We start from the raw sequence: 20,047 nt of genomic DNA on the forward strand, positions 1-20,047 counted from the left end.
AATTTATAATTTATTAAAGTTATAATAGCGCTAAAGTTAGTATAAATATTATATTAACTACTTAGTAGTTAAAAGCTAGCTTTAAAAATAATATATTACTAGCTATAAAAGCTTATTTTTTTTAAAAAACTAAATACTTTAATTTTAGAAATAATAGGGTTAAAAACTTTTATTAATATAGATAAAGCTAATATAAGTAAAGAATTAATTATATAGTTAAAAGATATAAATTAAATATTAATTTTATTTAAAATATTAGCTACTAGTTTTTTATTTAAGTTTTTACTTATTTTAATAATAGTTTTAATATTTTTAACTAAATATTTTATAAAAATAGTTAAATCTAGATTTTTCTAGTATATTTTTTTTAAATAGCTAAAAAGCTAGTTCTAAAAAGTAAATAGTTTATAATAATAATAATAAATATATATTGCTAGTAAAACTAAAGTAATAAAGTAGTTATTTATTAAATTATTTTTAAAGTAGTTATAGCTTTTATTATAATCTTAGTTTTTATTAGTATTATAGTATTCTTTAATTTTAATATTTTTATTAATAAACTAAAAAGTATTGCTTTTTTTAGCCTAGTAAGTTAAAGCTATTTTTTAATTATTTTAAAACTTTCTTAAAAGATAAAAAATTTAACTTAATAAATAATTTACTAAACTAGATATATTTATATTTCTTATTATTATTTATAGTAATAGATATTAAAAAAAAATTTACTATATAAATAGATTTAACTATAAAATATTCTATTTATTAATATAATTTCTCTAATTATTAAAAAATAAAAGCTTTAATAAGAATAGATAGCTATAGCTATAGCTACTTTTTATTTAAAACTAGAAATAAAAGTTATAAGATTAGAAAGAATTAAATAAATATTATAATTAATATAGGGTTTAATACTAACTTAACTTTTATAATCTAGCTAGTTTTAATATAGTCTTTTTTCCCTTTTAATAAGATTATTAATAGTATACTATTTTAAGCTAAATACTTAATTTAATATTAATTTAACTCTAGGAATTATTTTAAAGTTATTACTAGTATTAGTTCTAAGATATTTTTCCTAAAGTTAAAAAAGAAACTATTTTAGGCTATATTAAACTAGTTAAAAATTAAAACTATTTCTATTACTTATATATATTAAAAAATACTTTAAATATAAGTATAAATAAATTTTCTAGCTTTAGCTTCTTAGTATTTATATTTTTTTATTAGAAACTATTAATAGCTATAAAAGCTTGTTTTTTAAAATATTTTATTAGCTATTTAATCTATTTTTTTAATTTAATATCTATAAGTAAGTCCTTTTTATTTTTAGTTAATTTTACTAAATACTACTTTAGTGCCTCCCCTTAAAAGTAAGTTAGTAAAAGTTTTTAAATCTTTTCTAGTAAATAATAATAAACTAAATTATTTAACTAATTAATAAATATAAAAATATTATAATAAAAAAAGTAATAGCTTATAATTATAATTAGTCCTTCCCCTTCTATAGAAAAGTTAAAAAAGCTAATATTTTTAGCTTTTAAAACGCTAAAGCTAGCTTAAAAAAGTTTAATATTAAAGTTAAAGTTATTTTAATTAAAAGATTAATTATTAATATAAATGTTTTCTGCTAAAAGCTAGGTTACTAGCTAGGTAATTACTTCTAAAATTATTACTATTATAGGCTAGTATCTTTAATTATAATTTAAGCTAATAAGATTTATATAAATAGTTTTTTTAACGTTTATTTCTAAGGTCCTAGTAACTATATTAAAAGATAATAAATAGGTTAAACTTAATACTATTATAGTAAATAGTCTATAATTAGTTTTATTTAATAAAGTATATACTTTTAATAAAGGGGTAGTATTAGTAGATAGTAGATTAAAAAGTCTTTTAATCCTAGAAGTTTTATTTAAGAACTTTTTAATTACTTATTAAATACTAGAATAATTAGTATTCTAGTTAAAAAGGTAATATATACTAGGAGTTAAAGGATAATATAATAAAGTTTATAATAAAGTAACTATTAATATAGGTTAGAACTAGTTCTTAGTAATAACTACTAAAAAAGTAAAAATATTATTATTTATAAGTTCTATATATTAATATCCTAAAAACTAAAATTCTAAAAACTAGAACACTAAGATAAAAATTAACTAATTAACTATAAAAGCTAGTATAATAATCTAGAATATAATAATCTAAATTAATAGTTAAATTTAAGGGAATTAATTTTAATAATAATTTAGATTAATAATTAAATTTAAAAAAGTTAATTTTTAATAATAATTAAAATTAACCTTACTTTTTCTAAAAAGCAGGTTACTAAAGCGCTCCTAGTTAATAAATATTTTATTACTATAATAAAACTTTTTTTTTTAATTTAGTAATAAAAAAAGTTAGTTAAAAGTAAATAGTTTTTAGTAGCAAGGCTAATATTATAATTAATTAATATAATTAACTAGTATAGTTAATTAATATAGTAATAAATTATAATAAATAAAAACTTTTAAAAAAGTTTTAATTAAAATATAAAAAACTAATAAAAATTTCTAAGCTAAACTAGTTTAGTAAACTAGATTATAAAGATTATATAATACTTTTTAAAAAATATTTTTAATATACTAGAACGCTATAGATAAGCGTTTCTAGTACTAAGTAAATATTACTATTAGCTATTAAGCTAGTGGAGTAAAGAGGTTAAAATATAATTATATTAGTAATAATAGAGATTATTCTATATATAGTAGCTTAGATATAAGGTACTATCCTATATATACTAAGTAAAGTCCTACTCCTATTAAGTATTCCTAATATATAGATATAGCTCTCTTACTAATTTACTTTAAGTATTATAGTTTATATAATAAGAAATTTTTAAAAAAAAGTAACTTTTTAAGTTTCTTTAAAGATTTATATTATAATCTTATATAATAAGTATAACTAGATAACTACTATAGAATAGAAACTATAGCTATACTAGGTTATAAAAAAGAATAATTAAAAGAAGGAAAAAATAGCTAAAGTATTTAAATATTAAATAACTTTAAAATTAAATAAGTTTAAAATAATTAAAAGTTAAGTATTATTAAATAAGTTAAGTAAAATTATATATATAGAACTTTTTATTCCCTTTTTTAAATAAATTTCTTTATATTTAATATAAGTTTTAATTTTTATTATAAGATTTAAAATAATTATTATTTTATTTTATTTTATTATTTTACTTTTATTTATTTTCTAATTATTATTTATATTTTAAAAGAATTAACTTATATATTTATAATTAAATTAATTAATATTATTTACTAGTTTAAATACTAGAGTTATAATAATTTATTAAAATCTTTTTTTAAAGTTTATTTAAAAAGAAATTATATATATTTTAAGCTATTAACTAGTTAAATAATAAGTTTTTTTAAAAAAAATTTTAAAAAGTTTTATTTTTTTATTAAGAATTTTTAAAGTATTTAAATAAAATTTTCTTATTATTATAAACTTTAGTTAACTAATTACTTATTATATAAAAATAATATAAATAATAAAGTTAAATAAAATAAAAAAGTTTATTAAATTTATTTAACTTTTTAAAATAAAGTTTTAGAAACTTATATAAAATTAAAAAAATATATAAAAATAAAATAATATAATTAAAGTTTTAAAAAAAAGTTTTAAGTTTATATTTTATTAATTTTAATTAAATAAATAAAGTTTAAAACTTATATTTAATTATTTATTAAAAGTTTAATTAATTTATATTAAATTATTATTTATAAATTTTATTAAAATTAATTTATTTAAGTACTTTAAATATAATCTAGTACTAGTTTAAAAAAATAATATAAATATATTTATTTTTAATAAATAAAATATAATAATATAACTTTTAATAAAAAATTAAAAATTAAAAATTATTTAAATTTTTTTAAAAAATAATTTTATTTATATAAGATTTATTAGTTATAAACTTTAAATATATATATTTATATATTTAAAAATATAAATTATTTAATTAAATTAATTTTTTAAATAATACTAGTATTTTTCTATTTTTCTTTTTTTAAAAAACTTTAATTTATTATATATTAATAAATATATATATATTTAAAGTTTTTAAAGTTTAAGCTAATAAAACTAAGTTTATATAAGCTATATAAAGTTAATATATATTTTTAATATTTATAAATATAAAAGAATATATTTAAATATAAATATAATAATTATATTTATATAAAAGAATTATATAAAAAAAGTTTTAAAAATAAAAATAAAATAAATAATAATAAAGTTTAAGAAATAATTAAATATATTTTTAAAAATAATATTAAGGAATTTAATTAAAAAAGATTTAATAAATATTAAAATTATAAGAATTAATATTAGTTCTTAACTTTAAGTTATTATTATTAAGAATTTTAAAAAGATAATAAAGTCTTTTTTATAATACTTTAGAGAAAGTAAAAAGTAGTTAATTAAAGATTATTTAGAAGAGAGACTAGTAAGGTCTAGAAAACTATTAAGTAAATTTATAATATTTTAGTATTACTCGCTAGAGTGTCTAAAATATTCTAGGTTAGTATGTACTACTACATAGTATGTTAGCGTGTAATTAATTAAATTAATACCTTGTATAGACATTTCGAACGTAGACATAAGGTATCCTTTTGGTTGATGAATTGGGAACATTCGAGTTGGCCAAGTCAATTTCAAAGCGCGGCACCTCTGAGGACTGCAGGCTTATGGATTCATATGGAATTTTTGGGCTTTTTTGAAGCTAACTTTACGAAGCAGATGACCTCTTCCTGAATATACGCCGTTTCATGCTACAGCTCGATTCAAGAACTAAATGTGGGTCAACAGGCCTCTGGAAACCTTGATATTCCAAAAGAGATCAACAAGTTGTCTAATTCTCATATTTTACCCATACCGCTGAGTCGTAATGTTGTTTCGATAAGTAAAGTGTTTATGCTTGACGTCGTCACTTACATGTTCCGTATTGAATATTCCGTTAGATCGTGAGCTTATTGGGCCAGGACCATTGCTTCAAGATCTTTGAACAGGATTGGGAAACCGCTGATTGGATATGTCCTCTCCCTTGTCGGAAGAGTATCATTAATCGACTCCACGTCTTTGAGCCTCACAGATAATGTGATCGTTGAATCTGGCTCCATAGTCTTAATCAGGGCTGGGACAGAAAGGTGTCTGCCTTGCGTTCTGATTTCTGATTTCCAGCCGTCCTTGAGCGGCACTGGGGTTGGGTGGCTCAGCCTCATTTTTGGATTGTCTTCTCGAATCCAGAAGCCGGTAATTCGGTCAGTCAGTGCTACAATTGTCGAGCTGTCCCTGGGCAAGCGACACCATATTTGTCCGTGAATTCTGTGCCATCTATCGGGTGGTTGCAGACGACTTGAGTCTGGTGCATCAGGTTCAAAAAATAAGAGACTTGCAGCAAGTCGAGACGCAACGTCCTGTACATCGTTCAACGCGCGGCTGTTTGTGAGATACTCCTGTCGGACAGCTTCTGCCAGCCGATACATTTGGTCCCAATCATCAAGTGCGACATATTTGCCAGTGATAGGCACATTGAGTCGATACTGGTGAACATCTTTTCTCGACCCTTTCTTTCGAAAATCCTCCCATGAAGCCTCCGTATCCATCGCTTTGATGAGAGACAGATAGATTTGCTTCAATCCACCAACTTCGAATGCACTAGGGTACTTATCTACTCGTTCTTGTTGCCCAGTTCCGATCGATACAAGAGTATCGATGTGAACCTCAGTACGGTGACTCGACTGAACCATGAGGCCTCCGATATTGTCCAACTCATCAGCCCGCTCATCCCCAAAATCAAGAGCCTCTATTGAGCTGATGAGGTCTTTACCAAATGCATCATCAATGTGAAGCTCATCCGACGGCCGGTCTGGGTGCACCGTCGGCCAGATTTTCTGCGTCTCCCACAATGCATACTCAGCTGGAAGATTTGCATGTAGGGCACCGTCAGAGTACAATTTCGGTGGATCGCCCCTTTGGAACGGCTTGAAATAGATTGGCGCGGCAGAAGTGGCTAGAGCACTGGCTCGGTCTAGTGAGTAAAGCATACAAGTTTGTCGATGCGATGCTGAAGAGCAGAGAGGAAGACTTACGCTTCCCATACCTTGGCTTCTTGAGATTGTTCGTCCTCTCGTTCAAAATCCTTATCGTCTGGCGGAGTTGGGCAACTTCAGCTTAGTAGTCTCCTAAAATCTAGGATTTGCTCACCTGTTGATATATTTCGGTTGTAGTTTGTAAATATGCAAGGATCACCCGAGGTGGTCGAAGTAACTGTGACCCGAACAGTGCGTTGATTGCCCGTAGAAGTCGTAGGCGGAAACATAGGCTTGTCCTTACCAAATAGGTCGACCAGACCTTCACGCAAAGGAGTTGTCCTATATTTGCTTTCCCATGCTTTGACTGCCATGAGAACAGCGGGGAAGACGTTGAAGGGGTCGAAATTGGACCATATTCCTCCACGATTTGTCTTAAATGTCTTCTCAGACAATTGTAAAAATCTGGCAGTCATTTCTCCGACATTGAAGTCGGTCATTGCTAACCCAAGAGCGATAATGCCTCCTGTTCGATAATTAGACCTCCCCGAGTTCTGCTGACTTGATAACGGAGACAACTATGTAACTCGACCCACCTGTACTGGTTCCAACAATGAGGTCAAACAGCTCGCGTATTGGCACTCCCAGTCCCACACGGCGCTCAACTTCTGCCAAAATAGCAAGTTCAACGATGCCCCTGATACCGCCTCCATCCAGGGTTAGTACACGGACTCCAGAAAACTTAGGCTTTAGCTGAATCAATTGGGCCTGATGTGTGGGCCATTCCGCTAAGCAAAGCACACATCTAACCATCTCGATGCAATAGCGCCGATTTTGATCGGGTTGTCCGAACTCTTTTATACAGGGCTCACAGTAAACATGTCCACAAGGAAGAGCATGGTCTGGAACTGACTGAAGACAAGAGAAACAAGTCTTGTTACTCTTTGCTCCTTGCCAAAACTTTAAGTCTATGAGCAATTTCGAATTCAGGACCTGCTGCCGATAGACCGCCACATCATGAGAAGGTGGAAGGCGAAGTACGGACCCGCCGGCCAAGTGAGAACACAGTGCCTTAAACATGCTAATGAAGGACTGCTCAATCTTCCGAATAGTATCGCCAGGAGTTTCGTAGTAATGAGCAGGATCGAAAGATCCTGGAAATTTTGAACCCTTTTCATCTGAGCTACAATGCTCGGGATGAGTTAGTCTAATCGCTTTGCACGGCTGCCCGTTTGGAAAAATGAATGCACAACGCTGGTACTTGTTCTGGTAAATGTGAATGGTCCTCTCACAGACACGGCGCAATGTCCGGTCGAAAATTTCCTTGGGCTCAATGGCTATCACGGTCAATTTTAGTGGCTAATAGGAGGATTGTGACCTACCTCGCCTGAAATCCCGATGCACGAAACAAATGAGACATACTGCCACTACAGATGGAAATCCGTTCAACCGGACATCTGAAATTTGCATATACCGTAGAAGATTAGCGATGTGATCCTCCATTGTCTCCGACATAGGATTGTCTTTCCTCGCAGCAGTGTAGAAATCGAAAGGACCTGATATCTTAGCAAAATGATGGAAGGCTCTACCGAAGAGATGCGATAAGCTAGGTACATCGTATCGTGTCCATGAGAAAGATCTAGCCTGCTGACCTGCCTCTACTGCTTGGGTGATAAGATTGCGTAAAACACGATACTGGCGTATTACTTCTGCCGCTGTTGCAAACCCTTTGTTTGGAATGTAACAGACTTCGACGCTTTGAAAGAAGATCTTCAAGAACATTTCATTACTGTGAATCTCATTTTCTCTCCTGGAAGACTCTTTGTCGTGACGTTTCTTGAAAGCATCTAATACTTTAGAAGTTTCCCAGATGTTGTCCATAGAGCCCAGCAGAGATCGTTTGTGGAATGCCTCAGAGTAATATTCGCTTTCATGTCGTGCGGGCATATTCTGCACAATTATTAGGGTCTTCCTGGGGAGATGATTGATAGCCTTGTCTGTTTAAAATAGTAGTCAGCAATGCCTTTTGTGGCTGGCAGAAAGAGCCTTGCAACATGTCTCCAGGGTCGTCGGTCCCAAGAGCGTGGTTCGAGGCTTGAGATCAAGCCCGCAGGAGAAGACCCAGGCTTTGATTGAGAACGTTACTTACGAACGGCAGAGGCAGCCCACTCTAAGAGACGCTGTATATCCTTGTGTAGCTGCTGGTCGTGATTTGTAACAAAGACGATCACGTCACTGAAAGCGTAGAGAAAGCGAGCATAATATAGCTCGGCGCCGCTTTTACCAGCATTCTTGATTTCCGGCAAAGTAATTTCTAACTCATTCATGATATTTCTTCCAGTGCTCCAAGGACTTCGAAAGGACTGTTGACTAGACGACGAGGCAGAATTTCGCCTTGAATGGCTTATTGGAGGACCTTGAGCACTACGTTCCGCGTTCGTCGTGTTTGTGCCTCCCCCAAACCCTTCACAGTCAGCATAGAGGAGCGGTACTGCTTCTGGCTCTCGACTGGGGTGATAGCGAACTTTGTTTACTCCTGGGTCAAGATACAAGTGTACGCCGGAGCTGGTGGGCTCCGTTGCACGTCGAGGATCACCCGAGCGCGTAACGGGCCCCTCTCTACGAGTTTGTTCGACCTTTGGTAAATTGGATGGTCTTTTCAATGAGTTGGTTGGTGACAACCCTGATGGAGAAGAAGCACCCGAAAGTTGCGATTGAATCTGCCCTATGACAGACATGGCGTTCACAAGGGTAGATTTACCAACTCCAGTATCACCAATGAAAGATACTATGCTTGGATAGCTTTCCGAGCTAGATCTATTGCTGACATACCTTGGGTCACAAAGTTTGCGAAAACGTTCGGTGATCTGGACTGTGGCCTCAGATTCCTCAAAAGGGCCTGAGTTGACCGTAAACCATTCGGCCCTGCGGTCTCTTTCATGATTCTGTGCCTGAATTTCACTCTTTGGTTCAGAGTGAAGGATCAACCTGGCAACATAGTCGGGAAAAGCATCAATTTTCTCGTGTTTTTGCCTCCCTTTCCTAGGAAGATGAGCATCCCAACAGTTTTCGTGTCCCTCTTGTCGACAATTCTCGGCATGATTGCAATCTGATTCTGAGCAATGGGCGGCGCAGTAGAACGATGAACTTCCTCCCGGGCGACAGTTCGAACACTGAACGAGCCTTTCTGTCGGCCTCTGGATCCTGCAGATCTCGCAGGTAGATATATTTCTCTAGAGACAGGTCAGTAACATGGCCAAGTTGGCCAGTCGATGCGAAAGATATACTGCTGCCATATCAATTGGCTTTGGAAAGTCCAACTAGGTAACCCTTATTCTCTAGCTTTCAGGAGGCCTTGAGGTGGATACTTCTCGTACAAAATGGATTTCAAAGGCTCTTTAAAACGACTAAGGGATCCACGGTGTAGTCGCTGCTCAAGTCTACGGGTAAAGACGAGATGTCGCATCACTGACACACGTGCAATTGTGCCTAGGAGAGGCTGAGCTGAAGGTGTGCACACCTTCAGAGGAAATGGAACGAGGTCTAGCCTTGTCTGCAGCGCCACCGTATTTCACCTTTCGCTCCTATGGCGAGTTTGGATCTATCGATTGCTGCCGCCCAGAGCAAGCCAAGGCCGTCTGGCCCCTATGCAGTTTCAATTCCAAATGATCAGGCTGGCTTCTGCACGTTAGCAACCCTCCATTGGTCAAGATGCTGTTAGCGCAGCCACTTGTTGTCAGAATAGTAAATATCTCCCTAATCCTGATAGCGCTCGGGCTTTTTTATGTCTAAAAGGTGAGTCCAAGGATCCCGCAAGGCTCGGGGCGTAAGGCTACGTTCTCTGCCAAAGACTACAGCATCTCAGGCACCCCCCTCCCCTCTCTTCTTCTTCTTCTTCTCATGCACCTTCTGCTTCTCGCTTCTCTTTTCAATATTCAATGCTGTGAAATCTGTGTCATTATACCCAATGGACCAGAGCGCCGTAAGACGCGAACGGCCTTCTGTGGCTCCTCCTTCCCATCACACGAGCAGGGCATCTGCTTCCACTAGCCACAGCTCAGGTAAAGCTTTCAGCCCAGTATTTAACAATGCATCACACGGTGGGGATGGCACCCACTCAGGCCTGTACCTGGCCAGCGAAAATACTGCGATGCAGATGGCGCCACCTGCAAATCAACCGAGTGATCACCAAGGTGGCTACTCGACCGAGCTAAAGTAAGTGCGCTTCGTGAGTCTTAATGCTTGCGAGTGGCTCTTGAATTCTGTCTTCAAAGACGGCTTTGCTGACTTGGTTCACAGGAAGGCACTTGCCGAGAGGCATACTAATATGATCGCATTTTCAACGATTGTCGGAATCGGGTTCTTCCTTCAAGCTGGGAGAATTATCTTCCTTGCCGGACCTGGCCTGGCTTGGATTGCCTATTTACTCATGGGAGCTGCGATTTGGTCAGTCATGGCTTCACTGGGCGAGATGACGGCGTTGTTGCCTGTGAAGGGCGCTATGTTTGAATTTCCGAGTCGATTCGTGGATGCTGGAATTGGATATGCCTGCGGGTGGATGTCATGGTATACTACATACAGAATGAGCTCAGATTTTGACATTTTTGCTGAAGCTTTGCAGGTTTGCTTACATAGTAGTCCTTGCTGCAGAGGTCACAGCCATCGCAAACCTCTTCAAATTTCAGTTCGATCCAAAATACCTCCAGCAAGTCGGCTACCCTTCTGGATATTCCGTTGATTGGAGTTCCACAGCCAACATCTCCCCGGCGGTGTTCGTCGTGCTTTGGCTGCTTTTCATCCTTGGAGTCAATCTACTGCGTGTCCGCATATATGGAGAAATAGAATACATAATCGGTTGCATAAAGATGATATTCATAGTGGGCTTGATAATGTTCAACATCGTGAATAATGCTCGAAATCACACATACTTCAAATATTATCAACAGCCATGGGGCTTTGATTCCAAGAACTTCACCTCCAGCTCTGGTCACACCTACGAAGGTGGATCAGCTCATTTTGCTGCAATGTGGACGGCCATGACGGTCACAATTTTCTCTTTGATCGGGTTCGAGGCTGTGTCGATCACGGCTCCCGAGAGCAAGGACTTAGAAACGGAAGAAAACATCAAGTTGGCCACAAGGAAGACTTCGCTGCGCATTATTCTCCTCTATACGTTGGGTATCTTTGTCGTGGGGCTGAACATTCCTTATGATGATCCGCAAATTGTCAATAACGATGTGAATTCATTCGCTAACGGAGCTCACTCGGCCTTCATTGTGGCCGCAGTTCGAGACGGCGTCATTGGTTTCCCAACCTTCTTCAACGCCTTTTTCATCTTTTCTGCCACCTCAGCAGGTATGAATTCTTTGTATCTGTCGTCCAGATTGTGAGTCACGAAAAAATCCAAAGAGAATGCTTTAAGCTGACCATAGCTCAAGACTCCACGCACTGGCCAATGTGAGCGGTGTTTGGCCGAAATGGCCTATAACCCAATCACTCCGACGCCGACTGGAGCGCACAAGTGAGTCAGGCGTGCCTCGGGCGGCAGTTTTGACGAGTTGGTTTCTTGGGTGGTTGGGTTTGCTTGCTGTGAAGGCAGAAGCCGCACAGGTACGCTCCAAATGCGTAAATACATGACCTTGAGCTGACTGATGACTCTTATAGGTCCTAGGCAGGATGGCCACAAATGCGACTGTATCCATGTTGATTACCTACACAGTCATCTGCGGGTCGTTTCTGAAGTTTTTTAGGAGGTACGTGGATGTGCCTTGCGAACATCATTTTCGAACTGCGGTGCTGACGATTTGTAGTATCAGAAGAGCTGCGCAAGGACTCGAGCCTCCGATATTGAACACAGGACAAGATCGAGCCGCATACAATCGAGAGGACAAAGCAAGATATCCGTATAAGTCTCATTGGCAGTTCATGCGGGCATGGTACGGCATGATCGCCTGTGGCGCTATGGCTTTCTTCAACGGCTGGCGGACGGTCCAACCCATAGCAGGGAAGGATTTTGTGGCGAGTTACATCAGTGTAAGTCAATGGTACCGAACTTCATTTCAGCACCACTAAGTTCACTGCGTAGATCTTCATCTTCCTGCTCCTAGCAGCAGCGTACCACGTCAAAATCGATAATTCTTGGAATCCCTTGAATTGGTCGATAGCCGCAAGTGAGGACCTCTCAAATCCTGAGAAAGCCCTACAGCCCAATCCACTGTATCGCAGGGGCAGACTGCATCGTAAGGATCGTGACAGTGTTGTGACTTACCGTAATGTATGGGGCGTTTTTGAATGGGTTTGGGTTTGGTTAAAATGATGGGACATGAGACGAAGGTTCCTATATTAGACAGGTATTTTGTAAGCGGTAAAACGACCGCCAGACCGCTCTGCATAGCAATCGCAGCGCGGTCGTCCTAATTGTAGAGCTGTAAGATTAAGAATGAGCCTCTGGCCTGCTGGCGTAAGTATTTCATCTTGCGCGTAGATCATAACAAGGCCGCAAGCCTTGGTATTGATATCACGAACCAGTTCGGCCGAGATCGTTTCTCTAGACGCCTGGTTTAATTGTGTGACTCGACTGGACAGCCTTACTGGTTTGGCGCTCATAGAGATGTCGTGAGGCCATGTAGCTCCACATCATCTATGCTCATTCATTAATATTCGCTTTGCTCGCATACCGCCCAATTTATTCGAATTCCACTTAGTTCAATCTTAAGCTGAATCAGACGACCCGATTTGATGTACCCTCTTTCCTGGGCTCACTATCGCTAATTCCGCCCGCATATTTCGATTTGTGGTCTTTCTGGTTGTCGTATTCATCCTGATTGGTATACAGCGCGTCTTTCTCCTCCGTTTTTGCAGACGAGACAGAGGACTTAAGGCTTCTTGGGGTGCGCTACAATATCTGTCTCCTGACACTCGTTTGAATGTCTCATCCATCCATTTCCTCCATTTGGACTAAGCTTGAAAAGCGAACGGACCTAGCCACCACATTACGCGATGCTATTGGTCAATACACATTACAAACCGCATCAGGTGTCGAAAATCCCTTTGCCACGAATTCAATAGATGGCTTTATTCGCCTGGTCAACTTGATCAAGATAGCTCTCCACCTCCAGAAAACTTATCTTCAGTCGAGATATCCATCGCCAAACATCAGGCAGTATCTTTTGGAGCCTGCTCTCGTCTCCGAACTTTTGAACTTTCTTTTGACAGTCAAGGACAATTGTCTCCGAACTTTAGGCTACCCACATCCGCTCACTGATCATTTACTCCGCTTGATAGGAGCTGCACTTCTATCAGGGCTTCGATTACTTACACTCTTCAAGAAAAAGCTTCCAATTATTGAAGATTATGATTGGGTGTCTGAGGCGAACTTCCTAAAATCGAGGTTGTTGAACTGGCCTTTGGATGATACTTTCTACCGATTCCTGATCCAAGAGCTCTGTCTTCGGTTCCTTGAAAGCTTGTCGACGTCTGTTGATGCCCAGTTGACCGACGATGTGAGCGGTTTCTGCAGCTATCATGAGCTTTGTCCAGACCCCGGAAGCTTTCTTGACCTACCAGATTATTGTGATGGATTGGTTAGTGATTGGCGTTTAAGTGGTCAATTGTGCACGATAAGCTGACCGATGTCAGTTTCCGCTGAAACCTCAGCTGAATCTTGTTATTTCACAGGCTACGAAATGCATTTACTGCCGCTGCCCATGGTGGTTTCGAAGCTTCTGCGTTTGGTACGATGCCTGGTCAGCACTCATAGCAGCGTCAATGCAGGTATTTTCCTACATCACGACGAGAGATGCGGGCAGCCGCAGCCATTACACTGAGTATACGACACAATCTGAAACGGTGTTATCCTTCCTGAATTTTTACATCCATTTTACTGAAAGTGCAATGAGCTGCGAGGGAGCAAGCCAAGATCCTCGCTTCAACGCAATCAAAGAGACCATGCTAGCTTTAAACTCTTTCCCCTGCTGTTCCATACATGGCTGCGATTGCTTCGGCAAGCATCTTCAGCACGAATATCAACAGGTGAGCTGCGCTAAGTTGGCATCAAAAGGGTCAATGCTGATGATTTAGAACCCCTTATTGCAGGAAGTCGGCTACGGGATTAGGTTTAACGTGACGGACATCCACCAGCAAATATCGCGAGACCTTGATAGTCGGCAGAAGGTGCTTCAAGACGCCAATGGCCATATCCAACGAATCACTAACACTTTCCAATCCCGGATCGAAGAATGGACAGATTTTCCAAAGGAAGAAAGGCTTGCAGTAGGGCATTTGAGTACGTACATTATTGATTGTCCGAGATTGCATCCTCTCACAGCCGTGACTCTCGAGCGTGTCCTTCAAGGCGTGGATTATCATAGCAGATTGCAGGTATGAGCCACGTCCATGTCATTTGACACAAGCGTCGCCCATCCGTTTTGCTTCGAATTTGGAGGCTGATAGTTGGGCAGGATCTTTTGGACGCAGATAAAATCATTAGTGTGCCAGCTGTAGCCTGCCCCCGTTGCAAGACTGCGTTGTTTACTCAGGCCCGCCTGGTGGAGCCGATCGAAGGCGTAGAGCAAGATCTTACTGGGTCGCTTGGTGGGAGACAGCCACAGGAGAGCGCTCCTCGTGACATTGAAATACAATCAATAAGACTTCAGCGAAATCCAGTCCCCCAGGGTCTTACGCCACCATTATCAAGCCCAACATCGTCTTTGCCATTACGACCTTGGCAAAACGGATCAACTCGCCAGAGCGCCAATAATTCTGGCGATCATACGTCACTTTCTTCATCAAGAGGAAAACGATCCTTATTCAAAGCGGGCTCTTCGACTCCACGTGTACACATATTTTACGCAATGTTCGTAGATGCAAGATACTTCCTGGCGTATACATCAACCAAAATCTATTGTCGTCACTCCGAACTGAGAACGTGGTCTGAAGGCCATCTTTTCACAAAGATAGTCTTGGCCACTGGTAGTTCTGTACGATACGCCGTTGTGTCCGAAGAAACAAATGTAAGCAAACGAAGTTTCCCGACTGAAAACCCCCCTCATAATGTTTTTCCAGGGCTACAGAATGACTGTCATTCGTTGTGATCAAATATCGGAATATGAAGAATGGTCCAAAGATCTAGAGACGCAGCCACACAGTCTTGCAATTTCTCGCCAAGGTCATCGAATAGCCGTGGGTTTTGCAAGAGCCACCAACATCTTTGATGGTGCAAAAGGCAGCTCAGAGATTTTGCCAGCAGCAATGCCTCACGACCAAGCCGCTTTCCAAGTCGATAGCCAATGTATGTCGTTTTCGACATGTGGCAATCACCTAGTAGTTGCCACTCGCGAGCCTCGTGAAGGATACGTCTATGTTGGTGTCCACGATCTGTCACCACTCCGGCGATACAGCCAGCAGATGCAGGATTTCAGAATTCCCAAGGTGAGTCTACCGACTTCGTTGCACATTCGTCTACCATAGTCTTCAGTTTCTAAGCGGTGGCATATCTGCCTTTAGAAAGTTTCACCCGACTGGCGTCTATCTTCCGTTGTGTACGATACGAGTTCCAGCACTATTTGCGTCTGCTCCTCAGCCGCACAGGGGCATACTTTCCTTATCGACAGAGCGTCCACTAGACCAAGCCAGATGACCCATCGGGATTTCAACCCATTTCCTGGCGACCAGATCCAGTGCGCAACCGCCCTGCCAGGACAGATCCCCCGAATTTGCTTGGTAAATGACGGGAATAAAGTCTTCGTTTTGCGGTATCAAGACAAAAACTGGAAGTCCGAGCCAACGAAAGTCAAATTAGATAGAGCTCGAAAGGATGTCGGCAAGTACGAGGACAAGATGTCAATCGGAGCGACTGAGACAGGCATTATCCGTACTTTCTGGATGCAGGGGGACGAGGGTCGAATGCTGAGTGTCCATCAGAATGAAGCTGGCCGTTTTGAGGTCGAGAAAATATCCATGGCGGGGAGACTCTGTTGATTGTTTTTGGACGCGATGAGAAGATCAGTAATGCTGAAGGACTATACGAGTGAAGATTTAGGGAAGTATAATGAAGTCTCAATAGTCTCTGGAAAGTCAATTGATCAATATGGTAATAGGTAAGTGGGAAAAAGTCACCGGAGGAAGCAAAAATGAGATTTATTAAGAAAGAAACTCTTGCGAAAGCTTGGCATTTAAAATTGCGCCCCCCACCAAAATTACAGGGGGGCTACAGATTTTGACTACTACTTTTTTATATATTAAATAAAATCTCAAAATTGTCCTTAAAAATAAAGCTATATTTAAAAATCTAAGTATAATATATTTTCTCTACTACTTAATAGAGGGCTTAAAGAAAATATTAAAAAACTTAATATTAAATTAATAAAAAAAAATTAAAAAAAGTTTATAAAAAGTAAATATAATAATTATAAAAGAAGAAAAAAACTATTATAAAATAGTTTAAACTTACTTAAGAAAAAAAAGATATTAAATAAGAAATTAAATACTTTAATTTTATTATAATTAATATAAACTATTAAAATTAAAAATAGAATTTTTAATATAATACTTAATAATATATATTTAAATATATTTATAAATATTATTAAAACTAGTTTATATAAGTACTTTAAATATAATATAATATTAGTTTATAAAAATAATATAAATATATTTATTTTTAATAAATAAAATACAATAATATAATTTTTAATAAATAAAATATAATAATATAATTTTTAATAAATAAAATATAATAATATAATTTTTAATAAATATTTAAAAACTTAAAAAATTTTATTTTTTTTAAAAATAACTTTATTTATATAAAGTTTATTAGTTCTAAACTTTAAATATATATATATATTTATATATATAAAGATATAAAATACTTAATTAAATTAATATTTTTTTATAATATTAATATTTATTATATAATACTAGTATAATAGTAAAGTTTCTTATAATATTTAATTCTAATTAAGTAATTAATTAAAAAAATTTTAAACTTTTTAATTCTAAATTTATATTCTATTATTACTTTACTTTTATTATTATTCTATTATAGTTTAGTAGTAATATTTAGGTAGTATATTAGCCTTTTTAAAACTTAGATTTAATTAAATTTTTTAGTTATTAATATAATTTAAATATTCCTTAAATAGGTATAAAAGGCTTAGATTTTCTATATATAATAAAAGCTACTTTCTAAGATATATTCCTATCTATATTATAGTATAGTCTTATATTTATTAAGCTTATTCTTAAAGTTTATTATTATTATATTATACATATAAACCTTATTTAATACTCTATAACTATAAATACTTAAAACCTAAAGTCTAGAATAATTAATTATAATTAAAGTTCTAATACTAGAAAAATTATTTATAGATCTAAAATAAATAATTTTAATTAAAATTCTAATACTAATAAGTTTATTTATACTAGTATTTATAAAGAAATATTTATATTAAATTAAAAACCTTAATTATTCTTAATTAAAATTAATAGTATTAGAATTAGTATCTTATTATATAGGTTTAAAAATAAGGTTAAATATAGTTTAAATATACTATAATTAATATTAAATAAATCTTTTATTTATTAAGAAAGGCTAGTTAGTATACTTAGTAATTAATCTTTTTTATAATCTAAAATAGTCTTATATATTACTATAATAGCTTTTTTATAATCTTTATACTTAATAAGATATTATAGCTTTTATAAAGATATATTAAAGCTTAATCTTCTATCTAGAAGTAGACTAATTTATAATAATAATTATATAAGTACTTATTAACTATTTATACTATTAAAATAGTATTATAAACTATTAATTTAAAAACTATCCTATCTTAAGGTACTTTAGATTTTAAGCTATTAAGCTTTAATAGAAATAAATTAAAAACTTTATTTAATATAAAACCTATAGCTATTTTATTTAATATAATATCTTTAAGTACTAAAGTAGGAAAATTATTTAATATACCTTATTGTTCCTTAGTAAGTAGTTAAGTTCTACTAGAAATATATATTATAACCTTAGTATTTAAACTAGTGAATAATATTAGCTAATTTAACTATAGGTATATAAGTTAGTTCTTCTAGAATATAAGTAATAATAAAAAGATAAATAAAAGTAAAATAGTAAAATAAAATTAAGTTATAACTATTTTAAATCTTATAATAAAAAATAAAACTTATATTAAATATAAAGAAATTTATTTAAAAAAAAATTAAAAGGCTCTATATATATAATTTTATTTAACCTATTTAATAGTATTTAACTTTTAATCTCTTTAAGCTTACTTAATTTAAAAATTACTTAATACTTTTAATACTTAAGTATATTTAAGTACTTTAGCTATTTTTTTCTCCTTTTAATTATCTTTCCTTATAACTTAATATAATTATAGTCTCTATTCTATAATAGTTACCTAGTTACACTTATTATATAAAGTTAAAATATTAATCTTTTCTTATTAAAAAGTTATTTTATATAATAATAGTATTAAATAAAACTATTAAATATTAATATATAATAAAAATTATTATTTTTAAAGTTAATAAGCCTCCTTTAAATAGCTTTAGTTTTAAATTAAACTAAATTTTACTACCTAGATTTTAATTTTAATATATATTATAAATACTAAATAAATTAAATAAATTAAAGTCTAATTAACCTCCCTTAGTAGCTTTATAAAATATTATATTTAACTTATTAACTAAGTAATAATTTTAAATATAGACTATAGTCTTAATAACTTTTATAATTATAATTCTAAGAAATCTATTACTTTTAAATAAAATATAAATATATGTTATAATAGTTTAGCTATTTCTTTTAACTATTTTATTTATTTAAAAGTTATTTAAAATAATAGATTCTTAGATAATATTATATTTAATATAGTAATTATTAAATAAATTATTATTATAAATATTAAAATTATTATATAAATATTTAATAAGTATATTTAAGTTAATTTTAATTTTCTTTTTATAGCTAGTAAAAGTTTATTAAAAAGTTAGTCTAAACTTATTTTTTATAATATAAATCTTTTTATTCTTAATAATATTTTTAATAAATATATAAAAGTACTTTTATTTAAAAAGTATTTTTATAATTAGTTTAAAGATATTTATATAAAAAAGTTTATTTTAATATTAGCTAAGTAAAATATAATCTTTATAAAGTAAATTTTTTATTTATATTTTAATATAGATAATATATTAGTAATCTTAAAATAAAAAAAACTTAATTAAGTTAATATTATTAAGAGTTTACTTAGAGGTGAAAACTAGCTCCTAAGGCCTAGTAAAGATAAGGAGAACTAAGATAAAGAATTAGCTTTATCTTAGGTAGAAACCCTATTTATATATTTAATAAAAACTATTATATATTAATTTTCTAGTTTAAATATATTTATTATTATATAAGAATAATTTATAATACTTACTAAGCCTTTAATACTATTATTTCTATATAACTAGGAGGGATATAATCTAGATTATAATAATACTTCCCCCTTTTATTAAAGAATATTTTTATATTAGTTATAAGTAGTCTAAGATATAAGTAATTTTTTATATTAATTAGGGAGTTAAACTTTTTAATAATAGTTAAAAGTTTAATAATTATATACTTTATTTTTATATTTTAGTTTCTTAATAAAATAGCTAAATAGCTTTATTATTAATTATAGAAACTATATTTTTAAAGAAATTAAGTTATAATAAAAATTATATTTAAATATTTTAATAAAATTTTATTATTATTTTATAATAGGTTTTCTAAGTAAGCTTTATATATTACTTTATATATTTTTATTTTTATTAAGTAACTTTATAATATAATTAACTATATTCTAGTCCTATAAGTAGAATATCTATTAATTAGTATTCTATATAATTAGAATTAAAAGACTAGATTTAATTCTTAGTAAAGTTAATAAGTTTTATAGTATAGTTAATAATACCTT

At 33.2% G+C, this 20,047-nt stretch overlaps 4 protein-coding genes across 4 annotated transcripts; 2 read left to right on the forward strand and 2 right to left on the reverse strand.

Annotated features, from left to right (window-relative positions):
* Nucleotides 1-5,021: 5,021 nt before the first annotated feature.
* KY384_006410 (uncharacterized protein) lies at nucleotides 5,022-6,583 on the reverse strand (the record flags this gene model as incomplete). The annotated part of the gene is made up of 3 exons (XM_044814906.1): nucleotides 5,022-6,082; nucleotides 6,144-6,218; nucleotides 6,259-6,583. The coding sequence occupies 3 exons, from the start codon at nucleotides 6,581-6,583 to the stop codon at nucleotides 5,022-5,024; spliced, it is 1,461 nt and encodes a 486-aa protein (XP_044668006.1).
* Nucleotides 6,584-6,620: 37 nt separating this feature from the next.
* On the reverse strand, nucleotides 6,621-8,821 carry KY384_006411 (uncharacterized protein; the record flags this gene model as incomplete). Its single annotated transcript, XM_044814907.1, has 3 exons — nucleotides 6,621-6,871; nucleotides 7,466-8,080; nucleotides 8,233-8,821. 3 exons carry the CDS (start codon nucleotides 8,819-8,821, stop codon nucleotides 6,621-6,623), a joined length of 1,455 nt encoding a protein of 484 aa, XP_044668007.1.
* A 1,418-nt stretch (nucleotides 8,822-10,239) lies between these two features.
* KY384_006412 (uncharacterized protein) lies at nucleotides 10,240-13,842 on the forward strand (the record flags this gene model as incomplete). Its single annotated transcript, XM_044814908.1, has 9 exons — nucleotides 10,240-10,298; nucleotides 10,383-10,529; nucleotides 10,705-11,469; nucleotides 11,522-11,693; nucleotides 11,748-11,836; nucleotides 11,894-12,116; nucleotides 12,169-12,357; nucleotides 13,046-13,473; nucleotides 13,761-13,842. 9 exons carry the CDS (start codon nucleotides 10,240-10,242, stop codon nucleotides 13,840-13,842), a joined length of 2,154 nt encoding a protein of 717 aa, XP_044668008.1.
* A 1,292-nt stretch (nucleotides 13,843-15,134) lies between these two features.
* On the forward strand, nucleotides 15,135-16,061 carry KY384_006413 (uncharacterized protein; the record flags this gene model as incomplete). The annotated part of the gene is made up of 2 exons (XM_044814909.1): nucleotides 15,135-15,512; nucleotides 15,672-16,061. The coding sequence occupies 2 exons, from the start codon at nucleotides 15,135-15,137 to the stop codon at nucleotides 16,059-16,061; spliced, it is 768 nt and encodes a 255-aa protein (XP_044668009.1).
* Nucleotides 16,062-20,047: the final 3,986 nt, after the last annotated feature.

Source organism: Bacidia gigantensis, assembly GCF_019456465.1.
Source record: "Bacidia gigantensis strain McMullin 20006 chromosome Unknown contig_249, whole genome shotgun sequence".
NCBI lineage: Eukaryota > Fungi > Ascomycota > Lecanoromycetes > Lecanorales > Ramalinaceae > Bacidia > Bacidia gigantensis.